This window comes from Boleophthalmus pectinirostris, unplaced genomic scaffold (genome assembly GCF_026225935.1).
Source record: "Boleophthalmus pectinirostris isolate CB_2022bp ecotype Guang Dong unplaced genomic scaffold, ASM2622593v1 HiC_scaffold_18, whole genome shotgun sequence".
Taxonomy (NCBI): Eukaryota; Metazoa; Chordata; class Actinopteri; order Gobiiformes; family Gobiidae; genus Boleophthalmus; species Boleophthalmus pectinirostris.
In genome coordinates, this window is record NW_026571133.1 from 7489917 (window position 1) to 7509661 (window position 19745).

The following is a 19745-nucleotide window of genomic DNA, read 5'->3' on the forward strand; positions in this document are numbered from 1 at the left end:
CTGTAACTTTATACAGTTACTCATAAATTGTACTCTGATTACGTTACTCCGGTACATGTAATCTGTTACTCCCCAACACTGCCTACAGTTGAGGACAGGTAAGACAACAAAGGGCTTCCTGAAGGAGGAAACAGGAGACTTTACACATGTTAACGACTGGTCTGGGTTTCAGGTAGAAATCACATTCATTTACACAAAGACAGACTGAAAGAAATGTTTCCACAATCTAAATTTCCATCACAGAGGTATTCAGTGTTCTGTAACTCAATACATTTTAAAAGTTTTTACTGATAACCATTGTAACGCTGATTTATTCTTAATTACAAAAACGTTGGATAGTCAAAAATGTCAGGTATGAAGACAGATTCAAATAAAATAAATTAGCGGAAGACACCAAATGAACCTCGTTGGATTATATTAATTGTATTTCGCCCGCCCCTAATGGTAGTCATGCCTTTGTTATCATCACCCGAGTGTGGAGAGTCACATCATCTTTATTACCTTTCTCTCTCTTTACAGTGAGTAATCTGAAGTCTTACCTGGATCATTTTCTCTCGCTATAATGAGATAGAAGTCTGGTAACTGTCCAACGGAGTTCACCGAAGTTCAAAGTTCGCACCTTCCCTCTGCATCCTTCATTAAGATCACTCCTCTCAAGTGTTATTTAATGTATATTTGGCCGGGACAGTCTTCTGGCTACAATCGTCCGTCACTTTCACCTTGTCTTTGGTGTGAAGCGTTCTCGTTGGTTAATTAGCTCGGTGTTGGGTTGTGCTGCTATAGGCTGTGGGGCCGGGTGACTGCGCGCTGTGTGTACTGTGTGTGACCAGACTACAAATCACACTTTTAATGAGCGGATGGCTTTTGCTGTCAGGGAACTTTGAGCTGTGCAATGGAAAATATGATGATGGATGCTGACTATCTGCTTACTGTAAACTGATACTTGAGACTCGGCTGTTTGATATTGAAATTTCTTCTTTTAAAAAATATATGAGCAGTTTCCATTGGAGCTGCACGGGCCGTATCATATTACTCATCATAATATAGGCAGTACATACATTTTTGGGATGTAATTTGTCTGTGCACTGCAAACTGTGGAGGGTTATCAAAATAATCGATACCCAGATACTAATCAATACTAAAACTCGTATCAGAACTAAATACTCGCCAAGATTCTCACCTGAACAGGTACAAATACTGAAAAGCATTCAGATTAATAGGCCAAAATTTGACCTTTTTTGATTAGTTTTATAAAGGTCTTGACTGATGTAAGATGTTATTTTTTTGGGGGGGTGAAAATTAAAGTATTGAGCCTTGATATTAAATTAAAGCTTGAATTTTAGTAGCTAAACAAAAGTACTGTGGGGGCTCTCACCTCTCGCATCAGAAAATTGTAACATGGAAACTAAACTAAGCCTAAAACATTTTGTGATGTTCTTGTATGAATGGTTTTAAGCTGCTGGCTGCTCCTTGGTAGTCAGGCTGACTCCACCTAGTGCCTCCGCTCAGTTTAATTTCTCTCTAGCGACTCGGTCAGGAATCGGAATACACTAGATCAGTGGTCACCAACCTTTTTCAGACAAAGATCTACATGCTTGGTCCGAGAAAAGAGCAAGATCTACCAACATGAACGTAAATAACAACAACAAAAGTGATCATGTTTATAGTTCCAGACAGCTTTATTTTTGCAATCTTGTAACTTAAGGAACACTCATTACAGAATGGGGACTAAAACACTCTCTGCAAGAAAAAATGTGCAACTGCAATACAAACAAAATGCAAACCAAATGCAGTGAAAGCAACCAAAATAGTGCAAATTTGATCACTAAACAGCATTGACAGTGTATCGAAGGGTCAATGAGAGAAGTTCTATTATTATCAAACTCAGGGTGATGGCTGAGTCTGAATTTCCTTGGATAATGTTTTGAAGTTTGGTTTATAGTTGCAGACAGCTAAACTGAGACAATCTGCAAGGTGCCTATCAGTCAGACTGCTTCTGTGCTTGGATTTGTTGATTTTCATTTGTGAAAAGACCACCTCACGCAGATAAGTTAAACCAAAGTAAGCGCTCACTTTCAATGCACATCTAGTATCAGAAATTGTTGAATTAAGCTGGAGATCTACTGGGGACACGGCAAAGATCGAACTGTTGATCGCGATCTACAGGTTGGTGACCACTGCACTAGATGGAGTGCAAGAATCCCAGAAGTTTTAGACCGCACACCGGCCAATCAGCAAAGAGCTGTGTGGTTCAGCACAACAGTAAACAAAGCGGTCGAGATGGATGTAGATGAAACCAGACATTCTGCGTTGGCAACGATTCCCGAGATCGAGGATTTAAAGCCGAAACAAAGAGAATGTTTGTTGAATTTTATCAAGGGGAAAGAAGTTATTGCCTTTCTTCCTACGGGATTTGGGAAAAGCTTAATATACCAGTTAACCCCGTTAGCAGCGCATTACATATGTGACTACCAAAATTCAGCGATTGGTTAAATGACAAAAAGTACCCGCTACTGTCGAGCGAACGAATTCCAACGCTGCGAGATCAGACAGTTTCTACGAAGTGAAACCGGCTGATTAATCAGGCTATCGGGTATTGAGCCTTCGTATTAAATTATAACTTGAATTTTAGTAGCTAAATAACAGTACTGTGGAGGCTCTGACTTCTCGTGTCAGAAAATTCAATGAAATATCAATAGCCTAAAACATTTTGTGATGTTCTTATATGAATGGTTTTAAGCTGCTGGCTGTCCCTTGGGGCTCAAATAAAGAAATAAAAAATGTAAAGGGTAAACGCCTTATTATGTCACTTAGAAACAGAGGGAGGACCCAAAATGCAGGATTGCTTTCAAAGTTCTTTAATAACCAACAAAGAAAGGTCCAAAAATCCATGAATCCAAAAAAACCCAAAAATTGGAACTAAACTGAAATGACAAGAGAAAAGACACTGACAGTGACAATGACAATGGACCAGCAAAGGGCAGAGAAGAACACAAGGTAAATATACACACAGGTACAGGTGAAACACATTAGGGTGGAGTAAATAATCAACAGACAGGAAGTAAAACTCAAAAGTAAAAGCAGACTGGACAAATGTCAAAATAAGACCATGAATACACAACATTAAAGGAAAAAGCTACACCAAAATAAGCAAAAACAACACCTACAAAACATGAACCATGACATTATTTAGTCCAACGAGGTTCATTTGGGCTTCCGATAATTTATGTTATTCGATTTTTTTTCCAGACCAAGAGTTTGTTTTCATATTTGACAGTTTTGACTGCTCAAAACAAGAGAGAACAAACTCTTCTGAAAAAAGAACCTAACAACATACAACATTATATAGTATTTATCTAACATCTATTATATCAGCGTTTATGTCTCAGGTTAACACTTTATTATCAGTTTTATGAATTTAATGTTAATTTTGCAACTATAGTTTTATATACTCTACGATACTTACATTTAATGCACAAAAATACAAGCAAATATGGCTGTTTATTTTTCAGAACACACGTATGGCAATCTACCTTCTTCAAATCAACCCCCACGTATTAGTTTCACCTCAATAAAAAGGTCCATAGGGGTCTTTTTGTCATATTAATCCACGCTATAACGCACAAATGTGTTTTAAATTGCCATAGATCTCTCTCTCGCATCGTTAAAGTCAATCAAAAAGAAACAACACGCATTAATGAACAGACAGCCATATTACACTATATCAGCCTCACAACGCCGCGTCAACACTGTGGGTACGAGGGGAATGAAATGCCAGAAAGCGGCAAGAGGACAATGATCTGTTTTAATTAGATATGAGGCCCAGACTTTGGCAGTTCACTGTTCTCGCCCTTCGTTTTAATCAAAGTGTCAGATCCGTTCTCTCCTGTGATGCACTGTCATATTTACATGCCCCATAGAGAACACATCGCCACGCTGCTCTATATTCTTATTTTCATGTCAACTTTTACTCCCCAAAGTAATTACACAAACTTGCCACAGTCTTAGATGTTAATATTGGACTTTATTATACAGTTTGGCAATAAGATGATGGATGGATAGAAAAAATTGACAGTTTTTTCATCACTATACTGGTAAATGCGATGTTTAAAAGGTTTACCAAAGCACTCATTATTATGCAACTGATTGGCTACAGACATATCCTGCATAGTTCCAAATTTGGCCTCACTGCTGTGGGAGTAAAACCAAGGACCTCTTGTTGTGAGGCAGAATACTAACAACCTGGCTATGAAAATGCACTGATCCAGCTTTTTTTCAATTCTGATACCAATATCGATATTTTGGCTTTAAGTATCTGCTGATACTGATACCGGTGTAGGAACTGAGAACTGAGCATTTTCCCCATCGTAAATTTATTATAAAATTGATCCAACTGTGTGATGTAATTGTTATTTATCCTTCAAATGACTACTAAATAGCTCTGTGTGAATAAAAGCTTGTCGAATAAATGAGACGTCCTACAGGCATACATCAGTCTGTCAATGATCTTATTACATCCAATTAAAGACCCAAACAGGATATCGGCTGAGTTGATATCATGGGGCCAATATCTGATCCAGCAAAATTTCCTGTATTGGCGCCGTACCAGCATCGGCCTGTTGTGGTAAAGAAAGAGCTGAGGCAGTCAGTCTACTTTCTTACCCTCACCTGTGGTCATGAGCTTTGGGTAATGACCGAAAGAACAAGCTCGCAGATACAAGCGCTCAAAATGAGTTTCCTCCGCAGGGTGGCTGGGCGCTCCCTTAGAGATAGGGTGAGGAGCTCAGTCACACAGGAAGAGTTTGGAGTAGAGCCGCTGCTCCTCCACGTCGAGAGGGGCCAGCTGGGGTGACTCGGGCATCTGTTCCGGATGCCTCCTGGACGCCTCCCTGGGAAGGTGTTCTGGGCAAGACCCACCAGGAGGACGACTCTGGGGAAGACCCAGGACACGCTGGAGAGACTGTTCCTCTGCTTTCCTGGGAATACCTCGAGGTCCCCCTGTTTGAGCCTCCCTGCTCAGACTACTGCCTCCTTGAGCCAGCCCCAGATAAAGTGAAAGAAGAGATAGATAAGTTTAATGCCATACTGTGGGGCATTCTAGGCAAAGCTATGACATGAATGGTAATAGAAACTAGATAAACAGATAAAGGTTTTTACGTGACCAGTGCTGATCATGATTGTTTAGCATCCACAGTGACCGATGGCCGATATCTGACAATATTTTTAGGCTAATATGTGTTTTGATTTTGTCCCCCAGTTTATATAATTTAACTTCACTAAAAACTCAACCACAGCTCTTTTACCACAAACTCATAAGAGAGCTGTGTAGTGCTGTTTTCAGCAGTTATTTATTTGAAAGTTTTCACAAAAAGCTTTATGGGTGTTTTTTGGCTGCACTTCGACTAAAACAGAATATCGGTGAGAAATCGAGTTAAACTCCTTGAACTTAGAGCAACCAATGGGCGATAAGCTCTGTTGCTATTTTTGGGCTGATATTTTGGGCTGATTTCCCAAAATGATTTAATTCAAATTTACAATGTCAGCTTGATGTGTATTGTTTAGGCAGCGGATCGACCAAAACAAAATCTCGGTCTGCTCTAGCAATCTAAGACCACATCGCCCATACTCTAAAAAGCCCAAATATGTGTCTAAATATTGCTCTGTCTCTTGCAGAACCACATTCATTCAGTCCCTTTGTTGCAGCTAAATAAAACTACATAAACTCCTGGGTTCAAAAACTCTTCAGAACTAAAACGGATTCAATTGACACGTCTACTCTTTCTATCAACATGAGAGCTTTCCACACAAGTTCCCTCCAGGTTGGACATCGACATAGCTGAGCCCGGTGCTGCCGCTTTAGCTGTAACTGTGTCAAAACTTGAGAAAGCTATTGAAGTTTGAAGCAGTGGATCAATAGAAGGGTGTACACAGTAGTCTTTCTTCTGAGACTGGGAGTTTGAGCTGGAGTTGGTAACAAGGCTTATCAGTCAATACGTTTTGTGACAAGACAACAGCTGGGGGGTTTAGGGAGAGCAAAGTGTCAAAATCTTGTGAAATGAACTTTGTAATTGTATGAGTAGGAAGACTTAAGGGGCTATCTTTTAGAAATAACAGGCTCTTTGAGATTTCTGTTTTCTTTTTAATGCTGTTGCCTCATCAAAAGTTTCTGGGGTCAAACGCACTCCCAGAATCAACGAGATCAACAAGCCCACAACATCTCAACAGCTTTGGTCTTTAAATTGTAATATGACTTCATGCATAGACGTAAAATAATTAACTGTTTTAGCATTTGTTTTGAAAATAAAACAGTACCATAAAAAATAAAAATAAAAAAGCTTTCATAAGTTGCCTGGTTGGTTCTGGGAGAGTATATGGGTTATAGCTTCCTGTTATAGACCAATCCCGTGCGAGAATCGGGCGTCGCCGTCTTGCCTGCCGCCATTACTGCGTGCCTGCGGACTGTGACCTGCCGGTGACCAGCTCGTGCAAATGGCAGGTGACAGGTAGATTTGTGTGATTTAACGGTGGCAAAGGAACGGGAGCATTGGGTAGATGACGACAGGCACTGGCCAAAACTTACCGATGCAAGTAATTTATTGATTATTTTCTCAACAACAAAACTGAATTCCAATCATAGTTGTTCACACACACCACAAGTTGGAAAAAAAGACCAGTTGTAGCAGTGCGGCGGCACTGTGGCTGAGTGGCTTAGCACTCACAGCAAGAAGGTTCCGGGTTCGATCCCTGGGTCGCCCGGTCCTTTCTGTGTGGAGTTTGCATGTTTCTCCCCGTGTCTGGATGGGTTTCCTCCGGGCGCTCCGGTTTCCCCCATCAACCCAAAACATGCTACAGGTCTCCAAGAACAGTTGATAGTTAAGGTCAGTTAAATACAATCAATCAATGAACCTGTCCAGGTTTTTTCAGGTGGAAATTAGCACTGGTGTTAGTGGCTAGACACTTCACCCACATTGCCTAGTATGAAAGTGGTGTGTGTGAGTGATGGTGGTGGTCAGAGGCCGTTGGCGCCGATTGGCATGGCAGCCGCGCTTCTGTCAGTGTGCCCCAGGGCAGCTGTGGCTACAACAGTAGCTTATCATCGCCAGGTATAGAGTGAATGAATAATGCTGAATGTAATGCTCTGTAAAGCATCTTTGTGACAAAAATGTCTGTGAAAAGCGCTATATAAATAAAGATTACTTACTTACAGTAAAATAAATGTTCTTAGAGGTATTCAGGATTCTTCAGGTTTATTTTATTATCACATACAATAGCTACACTCTATAAATGCTGGGTTATTTTCTCAACAATAAAACCGAACGCTGTCATAGTTGTTCACTCACACCACAAGATGAAAAAAAAAAAAAACATGATCAGTTGTTCGAGTAAAATAAATGTTCTTACAGGTACTCAGGATTATTTTATTAATCGGCTGGCATGCGACGAGAGTTAAAACCTAAAAAACCTAAACTATTGGGTCCTGATAGAAGGGCAGAACTATCTGTGGTCCGGATGGATTGGCCAGATTCTGCACGCCATCGCAGAGGAGGTCATCACGTTGAAGGGTGTCGTCAGGTTCTCGCAGACTGTAAAACACATGAAATATGAGCAACTAAAAAATCCGAGATATAGAAATGGAAATACAGAAGGACTTTGGCTAACGTCTGAGCAACTACTGCTACGGGACCAACACGCTACTACTTCTGCTTCTTCTTTATCAGTTTTTATTCTTTACTTCCGGTCCACTTCCATGTTTCATTTCACATTTTGAGGAGTTTTTCCCTTTCAAAGATGTAATAGTTGTTTTAAATTGTTAATCACTTTGGCCACGGTTCTTATTTCTCATCAATATTTGACCAACCATTTGGATAGAAACTTGGCAGTGTCACCGCCGCATGGAAGGTGACAACTGTTTTTTCCTCAAAGCTGTTCAATGGATTTATGAACATTGTCGTCTTTATTTTTTTTGTTCTAGGTAATTATACAGTCTTCAAAACAGAAGTAGTTCATTTTAAGATGTTTGAAGCTTTCCTAACGCATTCCTAATTATTCACCGCGATGGATTTATAAGGATGTTTCAGAACTTTCAAAATAATTCAAAATTCTCAACAACAAAGAAAAAAGTACAGCTTTTAATACTGGAAAAGGGACCAAGAAAATACTGTTCAGGTACCAGTACAGAAACCAGGTATCAGTCAAGTACTGCCTTGTACCAAAATGAATTGAAAGGTACCCAGCCCTATTTATGTTTGATATATTTGAAGATATTTATATGCAAAATCATCTTTTAGCAACAAAAAAAATAAAAAAATAAAACCAGCTCTATTTAAGGTGCACTGTGTAACTTTTGTGTTGGAGAGTCTGCCGTCTGCTTGTCTCCATGGTAGAGGTGGGACCAAGTTGTTGTTTTGTGAGTTTCAAGTAAGTCTCAAGTCTTTGCCCTCAAGTTCGAGTCAAGTCCCAAGTCAAACGAAGGCAGGTCCTAGTCGAGTCTCGAGTCATTGACCCATAAGTCCAAGTCAAGTCCAAGTCGTCTGCTTTGAGCTTCAAGTCATTTTAGTTCTTAGATTTTTGCAATTTATATGAATATAAATAAGTGCAATTTATGAAGATAAATTGCACTTATAAAGTCACAGTATATTTTTACATGAGTATTTATAGTGTATGTAAATGTTGTATAAATGTCTTGACAAGACCTTAGAGTGAAAGAAAGAAAATCCGAGAGAATTCAGATTTAAAGGTGCTTCTCACGTCTTCTCAAGTCATAGGACTCAAATCTGAGTCAAGTCCCAAGTCACTTATCTTCAAGTCCAAGTCGAGTCCCAAGTCTTAGTCCGTTTTATCAAGTCAAGTCTCAAGTCCTAAAAATAGTGACCTGAGTACAAGTCATAACTTGCAAGTCCCAACCTCTGCTCCATGGTGACGCTATTGCTCTACCTGAGATGTTTCACAGTATGTTTTTATTATTTTTTTGTCTGAACTACAACAAAAACATGCATTATTAATCTGAACAGGTCCACATCTCCACAGATCTGACCTATAACTTGACCTGGTGATGTTGGATGTTTAATAGTTAAATTAAATACCATACTGTCGAGCATTTCAAGATAAAAACAAGATGGGAGTCAAGCAAGCGGTGGACCCTCTACCAGAAAAGTTACACAGTGCACCTTTACGTTTATATTTGAAAAACTGTCTTAACCACCCACCGCCATCGTATTGCCCCTTTCAGCAAAAACACAGAATCGCAAATGAAATCCCTAATTATTTGTTTAATTCTTGTTTAATTAACCGCCATGTCTTTGAATGAAAAGTGCTCACCTGCAGCTCTGAGTGACTCATCCAAGTCATTTGCTGGGAGTTAGGCCCTAATAGACGAGATACAAGAAGATTACGTGGCTTCTCAGAGTGCACGGGCTCACATAGGAACATTTGGTTAGAACGGAATAAATGGAAGAGCTTTTACTAATGAAACACAAAGCCAGACTCCAATGCTGCTATTCTGCCGTTAATGCAACTTATAGCACTCGGCTGCAAGTTTGGGAGCGGACCCAAGTCACTCAAGTGCAGAATCACTTGGGCTGATTAGGTTTAATCTGGGCACTTCCTCTCTCACTCTCTCAGTATCTTTGGTTTTATCTGCTGTGAAGAGCTTTACATCTCCACGTTTTTACTTTCAGTGTCTGGCAGTCTCGCCCAGTAACATTGATTTTCAAGTGCATGCCCTCGCGCTGTGTCTGGCTATTCCCACCTCGAAACTCCAGCTGCTAAAATGTGGAAGCCAACACATGTAAAAGCGGGGTAAATACTTTGGTGTTATAGTTTCGTAATTCTTGCACCTTAAAGAGAGGGTAGTGCGCAAAATCGGTTTCTGTGAACTTTCTACCTTGTTGTAATCAGTGTTGGGGAGTAACAGATTACATGTACCAGAGTTACGTAATCAGAGTACAAATTATGAGTAACTGTATTCGGTTACAGTTACAGTTTCAATGAGTGGTAATTGGATTACAGTTACTTTGTTGAAATAAATGGATTACACGGTGGTATGTTCCTGTTTACACATTTTGGGCTATATCCCTTTATTATTATTATTATTATTATGTATTTTTTTTGTTAATTCTACTCATTGCCGGATACTAAACCAGGACTAAAACCAGGTCTAAACCAGGTCTAAAACCAGGTCTAAACCAGGTCTAAATCAGGACTAAACCAGGACTAAAACCAGGTCTAAACCAGAGCTAAACAAGGGCTAAAACAGGATTTAACAGGACTAAACCAGGTCTAAACCAGGTCTAAACTAGATCTAAACTAGATCTAAACCAGGTCTAAACCAGGTCTAAACCAGGTCTAAACCAGGTCTAAACCAGGTCTAAATCAGGACTAAACCAGGACTAAAACCAGGTCTAAACCAGGACTAAACCAGGACTAAAACCAGGTAAACCAGGACTAAAACCAGGTCTAAACCAGGACTAAACCAGGATCTAAACCAGATCTAAACCAGGTCTAAACCAGTCTAAACCAGGACTAAACCAGATCTAAACCAGGACTAAACCAGGACTAAACCAGGTCTAAACCAGGACTAAACCAGGTCTAAAATAGATCTAAACCAGGTCTAAACCAGGTCTAAACCAGGTCTAAACCAGATCTAAACCAGGACTAAACCAGGACTAAACCAGACTAAACAGGACTAAACCAGGACTAAACCATGCCATGCGGACTGTGTCTCCTCCTCTACTATCAATAATATTTTTAATACGGTTCAGGAAAGTCTGGGCTTTTTATTGTCTTTTATCAGACAAAACTTCTTATGTGAAGATATTCTAGTCTTTGCTTCTCTACAGAAAATCAAGTAATCCAAAGTATTCAGATTACATTACTCACTTTAAGTAATTTAATGGATTACATTACAAACTACATTTTGGGGTATGTAATCTGTAATCTGTAGGGGAATACATTTTAAAAGTAACCTTCCCAACACTGGTTGTAATGTTGTTCCCTCATCAAAAACACCAGGACTTAAGATGGTAAAAACTGCTGCATTTCATTTTTAGAATTGGCTCTATTCACGCTTACGTCACAAACCAGGAAGAGGTTCGGAAACATGCGATGACCACTTCCTGCGGGCTCTGTTTGCGATAGTTAGTCTGACAAAGTCTAGAAAAAATTAGAAAATGTCCCACTTTTCTTCATCTACATGCCATTGTAGCTTTCTGTTGTGTTTGGTGAATCAACAATTACAACCAAACCTCAGTTTTCATCCTTTTCCCACTGACACACAACTCTGAGCGCACTGGGTTCATGCGATTTGAAGAGACCAGATCGTTTTTTTTGGTCCTGACACCCTCCGAATTTGAGATCAGTCGGATCACACACAGGCAGACATTCCTTGAATTACGGGACTATTCTCCATAAGTATACAAAAACATGATTAAAAACTGTACACCACAACTTGACTGGAATAATAGAATAATTTTAGAAGTAAAACCAACCTTGCATTTGAAGGATTTATGTCTGAGCAGCAGCAGTGAGTTGTACTTACTGATAGAAAGCTCGGCAGCGGCGGACTGATATCACCTAGCACCTATCTTACCGGCAAAGTAAAGTTCCGCTGGTGCTGAGAAAATAGTTCCTCAAGATGTGACGATTCATGTGATGCAACGTATTTCAAACATTATTCTATCAACACAGACATTTACATCGACAGTCTGGTGTAATAATAGTTTTGCTTCGGGTGTTTTGTGGAGTGGGTAAGACTGTTTTTAGTGGCAGGATAACTATGGCCATTGACATGCACTAGCCTAGCACCAGTGACCTCTGCAAATACAAGGACTGGATGGAATATTTAAAAAAGTGTCTCCACACGTCTCCAACACTCTGGCTCACTAGGAAATAAGGTCCTATGTCCAAAATTCCAGACTGTTCCTTTACCTAAACTTACTAAAGATTACTAATGTATTTTTCAAGGAAGTCCTGGCCATGACAGCAGCACACATTTAGATGCACAAGTTTAATGCTTTATAGTGAAATATCCTCGACAATTAAAGCAATTAAAATCTCTATGGAGTCAAGGTAGCATACTGTCCACCAGAAGAGTTAGACAGCGCACCTTTCAGTGAAATTACCATATTTTTCAGACTATAAGGTGCACTTAAAATCATTTCATTTTCTCAAAAATCGACAGTGTGCCTTATATATCAATTCTTGTTGTGCTGATTGTGGGAAAGATGGACTGGCGTGGGTAGTGTTGTGTTTTAGTTTTAGTTTTTCCTCCAGTGAAGCAGAAAAGAGGAAGCCACTGTCTGTTTGAATGTTTATGTATGTTACCAATTTTAGGTGGTACAAGATGCTCAAAAATCTGTTAAAATGTTTTAGTACGACTTTGGTCAGAGCATTTTGGCTACTCTAATTAGGAGCCTCGCGGAGTAAAACTCAATTTACGGTCCTTAGTCCGACAGAAGCTGAACTGCATCAGCGCACAAGGAGCGAGCTGTTTTTTTCAGTGCTTATAGTTTATGCAAATTAGCCATGTGGTTTTTAGTTTAGTTTCTGTAAAATGTAAACAAATGTGCTCAAAGCTGCATTAAACACTTTATTACTCAATGTATATTTGAGTCCTCCTCGTAGAAAATAAAAAAAACTAACTTAAATTATCCACCCACATTCACATTCATAATACACAGGGAGGCAACACCGGGCGAATTACGCCACGATCTGCCAATGGTCAGTCTCAAGTGTCGTCCGTTTGTTTAGCTTTAGTTCTCCTTATCTGTGAAAATAGACGAGAGAATTCAACATTATTGATATTGCGCCTTATAATCCGGTGCCCCTTATAGTCTGAAGAATACGGTAGGTCTTAAAAGTTATGCATGTGTTGGGTAAAGTTTTGACCCGTTAAAAGATTAAGAACTGATGGTCGAGAGACAGATATAACTAAATTCAGAAACTCTTATTCTAAAAACAGCTCGGAGAAAGCAGACACCATTTTGAATTCTCTATTGAACTGTTGAATCAGCCGTTGGCACTTGTATTCTTCTTAGTGTCTTTAATAGGCCCTGTTTATTTTTTTCTCCCATAATCCTTCGCAACACCTTTTATCTCTTCTCCTCTTTTGCTCTATTTATTAGTTCTACCTTTCCTCGCTGCCTCTATCTTCCTCCCTGTCCGAGCCTGCCAAGTTAATTGCCTTCAAAGTTCACTCTGTCTCTGGGCTAATGCAATTTAAGTAGGGTCACAGCCCTTTTCATCAGACCAGTGCTGGCATTTCATTAACTCCATTCTGGTGTTCGTTTGCAAGTGATCGGGGGTGCTCTCTCCATCGTATCATCATTAGTAATTAATACAGTGTAGGATTAGCAGTGGGCTAGCAGCTAAAGCACAACCAGCGTCACCGTGGGGGATACTGGCTGTTGCATTTGATTTGACGGATCTAATGAGAATGAGAGAGTTAATTTGTTTCATTATAACTGGGTTTTAATGGGCGTATGGAATAGTTTGCAAACCCAATTCTGTACAGCCTAAAGCAAAATAAAATGCAATGCACAATTCATGAAACTATAATTTAATCACATTCGAACATAAACATTGTGAGTTTTGAAAATGCAACTGTCCATTCTGATTCATCTGTTACATTTAGGGGCTGTTTAGTCTTTTCCCATCACACCGCTTTTCAAATTGTTCATATTTTTACTGCCCATTTGCAAGAAATAATAAAACATCAATAATTTGTTAACAATTTTTTAAGAATTTCAAAAGCATTTGTGCTCATGGGCAGCTGGTAGTGGTAAAGGCAAAACACGATTTGCCTAAAAGTGCACGATGTAACTTTTTGGCTGGGGGTCAATCATCTGCTTGTTTCTATGGATATGTCATTGCTCTAGCTGGAATGTTCCACAGTATGACATTAAACCAGGGGTTATCAAACTAAGGACTGACTCTGGCCCTCCACGCCTCTTTGACCGGCCCCCCAGCCCCTCTGCCCCCCAACACTTGAACTGACCCTATGAGGCGATCCTTAAAAATTGTCATGGCCTATTTTTTAAATTACTTTTTGGCAAATAATAACACATCTGCATCTTGTATTTTATTGATTTTTTTCAATTAAAAAATTATGAAAATGAAGTATTTATATTTAAATAATTATATTTAAATAATTATATGCCAAGTTTGCCACAGAATTTTCGTCACCTGACAAGCTCGAGATCAAACTGTGACAGTCGATGCACATGCAGAGTTCTGTAGTGCCGTTAAGGACAGCAAAATGACAAGTGTTAAAGTACAAAAAGTTGACAGAGATTGCCGAGTTTTCAAAGAATAGTGGACGACCAATTATTTTTTTGTTCAGTGTAAGGACCGTGCAGTTTGTCTGATATGTAAAGAAAGTGTGGAGGTTTTCAAATATAATGTGCGTTGTCACTACGAAACCCACCACAAAGAGTATGCTAGCTTGTGAGAGCAAATGAGAGAAGATAGGATTCGGCGGATGAAAGCTGGACTGACTGCTCAACAGCATGTATTTTAGGAGAAATAATGTGGCTCCCAGAGAAAAAAGTTTGGTGACCCCAGCTCTAACTTACATTTATTTAATGGTGGTCAAAAATACCTAGAAAAACTGGCATTCTGACTGTGAGCGGGGTTGCCTCTCTACAGATCTGACCCATAACTTGACCCAACACTCAGCCGTTGTTCAGTTCTGGTTTAGTCCTGGTTTAGTCCTGGTGTAGTCCTGGCTTAGTCCTCTTTTAGTCCTGTTTTAGTCCTAGTTCAGTCCTGGTTTAGTCCTCCTGGTTCAGTCCTGGATCAGTCCTGGATCAGTTAGTTCCTGGTTTAGTCCTCCTGGTTCAGTCCTGGTTTAGTCCTCCTGGTTCAGTCCTGGGATCAGTTCTGGTTTAGTCCTCCTGGTTAGTCCTGGTTTAGTCCTCCTGGTTCAGTCCTGGGATCAGTTCTGGTTTAGTCCTCCTGGTTCAGTCCTGGTTTAGTCCTCCTGGTTAGTCCTGGGTTCAGTCCTGGGATCAGTTCTGGTTTATTCCTCCTGGTTCAGTCCTGGGATCAGTCCTGGTTCAGTCCTGGGATCAGTCCTGGTTTAGTCCACGTGTGTCGCACCTCCCCAGTGACTCTTTGGTGCCTCACCTATTGAAAACCACTGATCTGGTCGTTCAATAAGCAAAACTATATCGTCTCCTTCAATTTCAGCCACAACATTCATACATTTTTACATATTTACAGTTCAGGCCTTCAGTGTCAGCCCTTCCAACAGAAAAGTTGCACGGTGCCCCTTTAAAAGTTCCTAAATAAGCGTTTTTGTGATCTCATCTATTCCCCACTAAAATCACTGCGCTGTGAACCCACCAAGCCATTTTACACAAATTACCTGGCTTCCTCACAATCGATTGAACATTGTAAGTACCTGTGCATGTGTGATTGTGAATTAGCATTGACGCTAGCATGCACAGGCTTCCCCATGCATGACCGGGGCTCTCTCCGCTAGCGTTAATTACATCATTATGCCGGGGATGGATCTCCGTCTGTTCGGCCATTACTCCTGCCCCATCCTGGCGCATACCACACTAAGCCCCAGATTTGTACCCGCATGCGTTAAATGACTCCGCTAAATTATGAAACGATTAGATACGGGGGGCTATTTTCGAACATATGTAGACTAGGGGAGGGAAAGGGTGTTGTACAGAGTTAGATGAGGCTAGAAGAAATAGAAATGTGAAATATGGGAGATTTAACGTCAGCAGATTTTGAAAAATGAAAGTGGATGAACGCGAGAATGATGTAGTGGACCAAGTTTAACTTTGGCTGGCTGCGGTCTCCGTGTACTTGTTCAGCTATTGTTAGAAGTTGATAAGATTTTTATGAAGCGTGATGGGACAGTGATGGATTTCACCATGGATCATACGGACAGATTATAGGGAAATGGAGATGAGGGGTTCTTTTTATATAGTGGACATTAAAGGCTCATATGTAGGGCTATTTTAAAATTTTGTCCAAAAACAGTCAAAGATTGATAAGAGCTGCCAAACATTTAGTTGAAGGTTAAAGTATTGCAATTTGAAGATTCATTAGATGTTCTTTCATGCTTCAAAAACCACTTGTCCTTGTGACCATGTAATACTTTTATTATTAGAAATAGTGTTTCCAAAAAAGAATACCCAGATTAGAGATCGGCTAATATGTTTTATTTTTTGTTTTTTGTTTTTCCTGGGCAATGTCGGTACTAGTTTTCATCATCATGTCATTGATATTGTTTCCCAAAGACTGGATTGTGACCCTCAGGTGGGTCACAAGAGATTTTTTTTGGGTCACCTTGTCACGATCTGCATGTAGATCTGCAATGTACACATACATACATCTTCGCGCACCCCTCACTCCTCACTTTTTCAGCCGCACCGCCTTGCCTAACCAATTTTGTATGGGAAATACTGATTACTGTTTTGCCTTGTTTAAAATTTGAGTACCGTACTTTTTGGAATTTCATATTTCCAATCATCACGCAATGCATACTGGGAAGGATTATCTGAAAAAGTGAGCATCAAACCGCCGTATTTGGTTTCCCAATGGGAGGCGTCTGTTGACAAAGTCTTTTCTAGTCTTTTGAACCATATCGCTTTTGTTTCTGGTTCTGATATTGTCATATTTTAGTTATGGGATTTGGACATTGTAGTTGTGTGGTTGTTGGATGTCCTAACAACGGAAAACGGGCTTCGGAAGTTTGCGAACTCCATAAATGCAGAAGGGAATCAGATCTGTGTGACTGCAAACCTCCGTTCAAACTGTTTTCCTTCCCAACGGAATTGAAAAATAGTGAAAGGTGAAGGTGATGGGCATATTGATACACAGGAAGGACCAAAAAGGAAACATTTGACTGCCTAAATCATCCCGAGTTTGCAGCGAACATTTTGTATGTGGAGCGCCATCAACGCAAAATCCTGATCCCTCACTCAACCTTGGTTACGAATTTAAAAACTCAACGCCAAAGCGAAAGGCACCAGCTGTTCGCCAAGAAACACCCTCCAGACCAAGGAGCGAGCTGTTATTTATTTATTTTATTTTTATTTTTTTTAATCGCTTCTGGTTTATGCAAATGAGCCATGTGGTTTTACGTTTCATTTCTGTAAAACGTAAACAAATGTGCGCAAAGCTGCATTAAACACATTATTACTCTATGAATATTTGAGTCCTTCTCATAGGAATTAAAAAAGTCATGCAAAGATACATTGCTAGGTAAATGCTTTATTAATTCTAATAAATAATAATAATAAATTATAAATAAATAATTGTGTGACTATCTTTTCTCACATAAAAAGATATACCAAAGTACATAGCAGAGTATTACAGAAACAACAGTAAGTACAGAGTTTGGATACTGAGAAAACTCAAATGTTCAGGATGGGGCCTTCACACAATCATTATGTTGTTGTGCCACTGGGCATTACACTGCTCCCATGTTGTCTATGCCATGCCCAATAATGTGTCTCCCCGTGAGCGTCTAAACTCTGTGGTTTGTTCAATATATAAGAGAAAAAGAAATGAAAATTGCATTGTTGCTCTCTGAACTGCCGTTACTGCAGAATTTTTACTTGGATTATCCTGAGTCAGTTTGGTTTTATGTGTAATATTGAAAGTGTAAATTGAAAATATTAAAAGTAAAAAGTTTCAAGGTTCCATCAGCAAACTCTGTGTGAAGTCGACCCAGTGGGCTTTTGGTCTTAGATTTCTATTCAGCGGGAAGATCTCAATTGTAGTTTGAAAAGTCCAAAGTTTCATGTCAAAATTAAGTTGAATATCTCTGTATATTCTATCTGTCTGTGTGTGTGTGTGTGTGTGTGTGTGTGTGCGTGTGTCTCTGTTTTTATGTGTGTGTCTGTGTGAGTGTGTGTCCATGTCTCCGTGTTTGTGTCTGTGTGTCTCTGTGTTTGTCTTTGTGTGTCTCTGTGTGTCTATGTGTGTGTCTGTGTATGGGTCTCTGTGTTTGTGCGTATGTGTGTGTGTGTCTGTGTGTGTTTGTGTCTGTGTGCGTTTGTGTGTGTGTGTGTCTGTGTGCGTTTATGTGTGTGTGTCTGTGTGTGTTTTGTCTCTGTGTTTGTGTCTGTGTGCGTTTGTGTGTGTCTGTGTGTGTCTTTGTCTCTGTCTTGTGTGTGTCTGTGTGCGTTTGTGTGTGTGTCTGTGTGTGTTTTTGTCTCTGTGTTTGTGTCTGTGTATGTGTGCGTTTGTGTGTGTGTATCTCTCTGTGTGTGTCTCTATGAGTGTGTATGTGTGCATTTGTGTGTGTGTATCTCTCTGTGTGTGTCTCTATGAGTGTGTATGTGTGCGTTTGTGTGTGTGTATCTCTCTGTGTGTGTCTCTATGAGTGTGTATGTGTGCGTTTGTGTGTGTGTGTATCTCTGTGTGCGTCTGTGTGTGTGTGTGTGTGTGTGCGTGTGTGTCTGTGTGCGTGTGTCTCTGTGTTTTGTGTGTGTGCTGTGTGTGTCTCTGTTGTGTCTGTGTGTGTGTGTGTCTCTATGTGTGTGCGTGTGTGTGTGTGTTTATTTGTTTATGTGTGTGTGTCATGTGTTGTGTGTGTGTGTGTGTGTGTGTGTGTGCGTGTGTGCCTCTGTGCGTGTGTCTGTGTGCGTGTGTCTCTGTGTTTGTGTGTGTGCATGTGTGTCTCTGTATGTGTCTCTGTGTGTGTGTGCCTCTATGCATGTGTGCGTGTGTGTTTAGTTTAGTTTATTTGTTTATCAGGGACAATGCACATAAAAACATTGAACTACACAAAGAAGTCACATGTTCTTTGTGTGTGTGTGTGTGTGTGTTACAGGTGTTGCTGATGGAGTACCTGGATGTGAAGAACAGTCGCAGTAGCTCAGAGGCCTCAGCACAGCTCTCCTACGCCAGCACCGGCAGTGAGTTCGCCGCTTTCTTCGCTAAGAAGAAGCCACAGCGAGCCAAGCAGTCTCTGTTCAAGTAAGAAATTTTAACTAGGTTTGCTTAAGATGGAGGAGAATATGGTCATACTCTGTATTTTATGATAGTTGACAGAAAACGTAATGTAACAAATTATATAACATTTATCCATTATTATATAAATTTAACTTGTAAAAACAACCATATTTCTGTTCAACTGTAATTATTTTGTGTTGCCCAAATCACGCCAGCAGTCATACAGCTACATATATTTCATATTTCATCTTTAATCAGTCTCCATGGAGATATTGTCTGGAATGTTCCAACGAATGGTGTTAAACTTTAGCCTGATTCATCATATGGTTTCACTTTGTGGAAACCGTCTGACCTCGTAGCGTTAGGATTCGTTCGTTCAATGATAGGCAGGTACTTTTTTAATTTAACCAATCGCTGCTATTTGGTCGTGACATATGTAATGCGCCAAATCCTGTAAGAAGAAGAGCAATAACATCTTTCCCCTTGATAAAATTCCCCAAACATTCTCTTTGTTCTGGCTTTAAATCCTCGATCTTCGGGAATCGTTGCCAACACAGAATGTATGTTTTCGTCTACATCCATCTCAAGCACTTTGTTTACTGTTGTGCTGTACCACAAAAAGGACCCAGACAGGTGCTTGAGTTTGACGTCATGGCTTCACAGCTCTTCGCTGATTTTGCTGGTGCACTTTCTACAATTTCCGGGGTTCTTGTAAACCCTCTAGTGTATTCCGATTCCTGACCTAGTCGCTGGAGAGAAATAAAATTGAGCAGAAGCACTAGGTGGCACCATCCTGGCTAGTTAAACTCAAGCCAAGGTTAAAA

The 19745-nt window shown here is 40.1% G+C and overlaps 1 protein-coding gene across 1 annotated transcript in view; it reads left to right on the top strand.

Annotated features, from left to right (window-relative positions):
• The window catches only part of exoc4 (exocyst complex component 4), a 352622-nt gene that overhangs the window by 74227 nt on the left and 258650 nt on the right, over positions 1-19745 (top strand). The window contains exon 9 of the mRNA XM_020940971.2: positions 18800-18945. Within this exon, the coding sequence (XP_020796630.2) occupies positions 18800-18945 (146 nt within the window). The remainder of the gene's footprint in view (positions 1-18799; positions 18946-19745) is intronic.